The sequence below is a fragment of the Nannospalax galili genome, unplaced genomic scaffold (genome assembly GCF_000622305.1).
Source record: "Nannospalax galili isolate Female #2095 unplaced genomic scaffold, S.galili_v1.0 scaffold1677, whole genome shotgun sequence".
Classification (NCBI taxonomy): domain Eukaryota; kingdom Metazoa; phylum Chordata; class Mammalia; order Rodentia; family Spalacidae; genus Nannospalax; species Nannospalax galili.
Window position 1 is genome coordinate 629263 of NW_008339464.1, and position 5027 is coordinate 634289.

The 5027-nt window shown below is 51.0% G+C and overlaps 1 protein-coding gene across 1 annotated transcript in view; it reads left to right on the top strand.

The window, feature by feature from the left end:
* Nucleotides 1–2324: 2324 nt before the first annotated feature.
* Plaat5 (phospholipase A and acyltransferase 5) overlaps nt 2325–5027 on the top strand; it is a 38133-nt gene continuing 35430 nt past the window's right edge. The window contains exons 1-2 of the mRNA XM_008834199.1: nt 2325–2475; nt 2926–3019. Coding sequence (XP_008832421.1) covers nt 2325–2475; nt 2926–3019 — 245 coding nt within the window. The remainder of the gene's footprint in view (nt 2476–2925; nt 3020–5027) is intronic.

Sequence of the window (5027 nt, forward strand, 5' to 3'; positions counted from 1 at the left end):
GGTGCTGAGAGGGGGCGCGCGGGGGGGTGGGTGTGTGGGGGTAAGAGACCATGGGAGGGGGACCAGGCGGAAGTGAGTGAAGGTCCTGGGCTTTTCACATGGAAGATTGTCAGAAATGTAAATGGTAGGCTCTTCCTCAGGCCCACCGAAGAGGGCTCTCTAGGGGTGGAGGCGCTATGGGATGTTTGGATGTTTGAGAAGCTCTGACTTCGGTTATAACTGAAAGCACGCAGAGTGCTGAGCCAAGGAGTTTAAGTCCTGCTGGGTGGAGCTAAGGAGCTGCAGGTGCTTAAGTGGGAAGGAAACCCAGTCCTGGGTGTGTTCAGGAAGAGTAATGTTATATACAGTGGGGAGGAGGAACCACAGGTGGAGAGACCAGTTGAGCAGGATGTGGAGCCCTGCCCTGGAATCAGATCTGGGTCCCAGGGGCCAGTGACCGCCTTCCCCCCAACAACACTCTGTTCTCCTGCTGGGAAGAGGGAGGATAGATTCCTTTGCTAGGGCTGCTATTACAAAGTGCCACAGACTGCCAGCCTTAACTAACAGCAATCTATTTTGTCACTGTTCTGGAGGCTGGAAATTCAAGATCCAAGTGTTGGTGGGTTGGTTTCTCCTGTGGCCTCTGTCCTGGGTTTGCAGATGGTCACCTTATTGTCCTTATATGGTTGTCTCTAGCCTGTTTTAAGTTCTAAGCATCTTTTTTTTTCTTTTTTTTTTTTAATGTAAGGACAGCCATCATATTGGAGTAGGGTCCATCCACTTGATCTTATTTCTAATCTTAATTATTTCTTCAAGTTGCTTTTCATGTACTTTTCACACGACAAGCTCGATTCTTGGGCTAGGGATGGAACTGTGGAAGAGAACATGTTTAGCATGCACAAGGCCCCCAGTTCTCATCTAGGTGTGACTGCGGATGACCTTGAACTTTCCAATTCTCTTGCCTCCACTTCCTGAGTGTTGGGATTACAGGCGTGCACCACCACACCTGGTTTATGTGGTGGTAAGGATCAAACCCCAGGGCTTCATGCAGGGCTTCAGCCTACTGAGCCGAATCTCCAGCCCCCAAGTTATAGTCTTTACTTGGATTTTGGTTCAAGCAAAACACAAGATATGCACAAGCAATCAAGAGAACATGAGCATCGGTTATTTGATGAATTTATGGACTGCTAAAATGTTTTATAATGTCCTAAGAGTATATGGTGGTCACCTTTATTTTTTAAAATTTTCTTATCTTTTAAAAATATATATTGAAATATTTACAGATAAAATTTGACATGCTTCAAAATAATCCCTGTGTAGAGGAAGTGGCTGGGGGAGAGTGAGTTTGAAATGGGACTGGCTGTGTGCTGAGGGAAGGTAAATGGAAACCACATAAGCAAAGGTCCCCAGTGCTAGGACAAGGGCCACACAGAGGTTCAGGGTTCTGGGAGATTGTGTGCCTGCTCCCTGTCCTTCCAGAATCAGAAAGGTAGTCACAGAGGAGGAGGGAGGAAGAATTATTATGTGTCAGTTACTTTTCTGTTGCTGTGTTAAAATACTGTGATCAATGGGGGCTGGAGAGATGGCTCAGTGGTTAAGAGCATCCACATAGCTGCTCACAACTATCCCCAACTCCAGTTCCCCCCAAAATTCGATGCCCTCTCTGGCCTCTACCGCCACAGGCGTTGCATGCAGGCAATACACTCATACACATAAAAGAAAAATAGTACATAAATTATTTAAAAATTCCATGACCAAAAGCAATTTATGGAAAAGTTTATTTTGGCTTATGGTTCCAGAGGGGGAGTCCATAGTTGTGGGGGAGGCATGACAGCAAGCTATAAACACTCAACATTCACCCCCCTCCAACCCCATGACATACTTCCTCCAGCAAGGCTACACCTCCTAAAGGTTCCATGATCTCCCCAAACATCACCACCACCTGGGGACCTAGTATTCAAATACTTGAGCCCATAGGGGACATTTCTCATTCAAACCACCGCAAGTACTCAGACTGAAAAAGTTTTCAACTCCCTTGAATTCCAAGATTTTGCAGAGCAGAGGAGCAAAGTTTGCTCTTGAGCCATGCATCCCCCACGCTGTGAACAGATGAAACTGGAGTGTGCCTCCCAAGGACCTCAGGGTGTCCCTTGTGCCCCGCGCGCCCCGCCCCGCGCGCCCCAGCCGCCGTTTGCCGGGCACCCCTCGTGGCGCTGCTACGCATCCCCTCATCCCCAGTTCCAGCCGTGCCGGCTGCAGCACACATGATCCCGCTGCTCCGACCCTGGGCGGTGCCGACCCGGAGCTCTCCGGGGGCTTCACCCCTGCTGGCCGCCCGCAGCGGGATGGGGCTGAGCCCTGCTGCCAGCCGGGAGTACCGGAACGCTCTCTCGAGGGTCCCACCGCCCCACCCCAAGTCCACCGCCAGAACCACCGCTACTACCCGGCCAAGCGACCACCCACCTGCCCCTGGCGGTCCAGCCGTGCCCTACTCAGGTGTGCTCCAGGGCTGGGGCTTCTCCCCATGAAGCCTTCGCCCGGAAGCCTTTCTGGGTGGTTCTCCACGTCCCAGCTCTTAGACTCGCGTCAGAAATGGCTTGGCACTTGCTTGCCTTCAAGGCTTTTCCTCATAGACATTTGTGGGTTTGGTTAAGTGCTTGTTAACCAGAATATTTCCAAATAATCAAAGTGGCTCCCTCCTCACTCTCCCAGAATCTGTCCTCAGTAATTCCAAAGTCTCTCCTTTGAGAGGGGCTGAGCCCACCTCAACACCTAGTCCCAAACCCTTTCCATTTATCCTGATTTTATTGAGGGAAACCAGAAAGGAGTCAGGCACAAGTCTAGAGCCCCACCCCCCACCCCTGTGGCCTGAGCTCCCCTTTCACAGGGTCCATTCCCCGTGGAAGGCAATTGTGTAAAAGAGCACGCCCTCCCCTCTTGAATTAGATGAAGACACCGGATCTCAAGCTCAGTTGGTCCAGCTCCTGCCCAAGCAGTTCCAGCAAGGCCTTTTAGAACTGGGCCGAATCATCCCGCAGGGGTAAGGTTCTTCATGGAAAGACTGGGTCTGGGGGTGGGAAGTCTTGGAAGAACTGATTTGGATGGTGGTTTCAGCTGAACAAATCCGGAGGGGGTTTCTGCACGGCATCAGTCTGTCACTCAGCAGGCTGCGGTATGCCTGGTAAGGTTGTGCTAGGCTTCAACAGGGTGGTGTAGACGTACCTTATTACAGTCTACCTACAGGATCACTCTCCAGAATCATGAAAATTGAATTGTAGGAGCCTTACAATATTGCACCTTGGTGTCACTGACCAAGGAAGAGTCTTGTGCCTAGGCCTTTAGGCTGGGGCTAGTGGGGGAGGGGCAGAGTCTCTGCATCTTATTATGACCTCTTATGTACAGTTTTCTTTCCATTTATTTAGAACTTTAAAAAATTTATTATTTTTATTGTGTGTGTGGGAATAATTGGTATATTATTGATATATAGTAGCTTATTTTATGTAGAAATGTGTTTTTCAGAGTATATAACTTTATTAATGTTAATTTTTTAATTTATGTGTGTGTGTGTGTGTGTGTGTGTGTATTGTTTGCATGTAGGTAAGTGCATCCTTGTGGTGCAATGACCGCAGAGGTCAGAAATGGCTGTGGGATCAATCCCCAGGGACTGGAGTTATGCACAGTTGTTAGCTGCCATGTGGGTGCTGGGATTCAAACCCAGGTCTTCTGTAAGAACAACCAGTGTTCTTTACCACTGAGCCATCTCTCCAGCCCCTGCTTTCCTTTTTAAAAAATCAGTGGGCAACCATCAAAGATAAACATTTTAAAGAATAATTAACAAATTAAAAAACAAAAGAATCTGAAAGCCATGCTCCACGGGGGGTGGGGAGATGAGTAATGGGCTGTATTTGAGAATTAGCAGGAAATGTTGCAAGGCAAAGCCTACATGCTGTGCCATGGAAACCAAGGGCATGGGGTGAAGAGAGACATTAAAGTTAGAATAAGGCTCACCTCCCTCTGCTTCCCTGGGCCTGCAGGACCTGCAGCAGGCCTCTCTCCCGGGTAAGTCCATTGTGCCCTCTGCCCTTTGACTCCCCCAGCCTCATTCACCTTCCTATCTCCACCTCCATTCTCTCCTCCGAGTTTGGGTCCTGCCCCATTCCTTATCTTGGGGCTTCTTGATCCTTTTCATCCAAGGTAGTGCCTTCTCTGGGCCCCAGGAGCACTGCTTCTGGGCCTGGGCCTGCCCTCACCTCTCCCTGCTTCTCTGGGCCTGCAGGACCTGCCACAGGTCTCTCCCCACCACAGGCCTCTCTCCTACCCGCAGGCCTCTCTCTAGGGTAAGTCCATTGTGCCCTCCACGCCTTGACCCCCCAGCCTCATTCACCCTCCCATTTCCACCGCCGTTCTCTCCTCCGAGTTTGGGCCCTGCCCCATTCCTGGTCTTGGGGCCCCAGACACCTGGGGAACCAATACTGATCCCTGATCCTTTTCATCTAGACCAAGAGAGTGCCTTCTCTGGACCCTAGGAGCACTGCTTCTGGGCCTGGCCCTGCTCTCCCTCTGCTTCCCTGGGCCTGCACCACTGGCCAAGCCTCTTTCTGGGGCTGACCTTTCCTCTTCCTGAACCTTTGCATCCAGACCAACCCAGCCCCAGACACCTGGGGAACCAATACTGATCCCTGATCCTTTTCATCTAGACCAAGAGAGTGCCTTCTCTGGACCCTAGGAGCACTGCTTCTGGGCCTGGCCCTGCTCTCCCTCTGCTTCCCTGGGCCTGCACCACTGGCCAAGCCTCTTTCTGGGGCTGACCTTTCCTCTTCCTGAACCTTTGCATCCAGACCAACCCAGCTCCTCAGTGCAGTCCCCAGGAGGCCTTGGGTCCTCTTCCTGCCCCATCTGCCTTTGCATCTCTTGGTGGCACAGCCACCAGCTGCCCTAGACCAGCATCTTTCCTGGGCCCAGCTCCCAGGCTAGTCCAACCCCCAAATTCCTGAGGCCAAAATCGTTCCTGGAGGGATCCAGACCTTAGGAGAAAGCCTGAAAACATC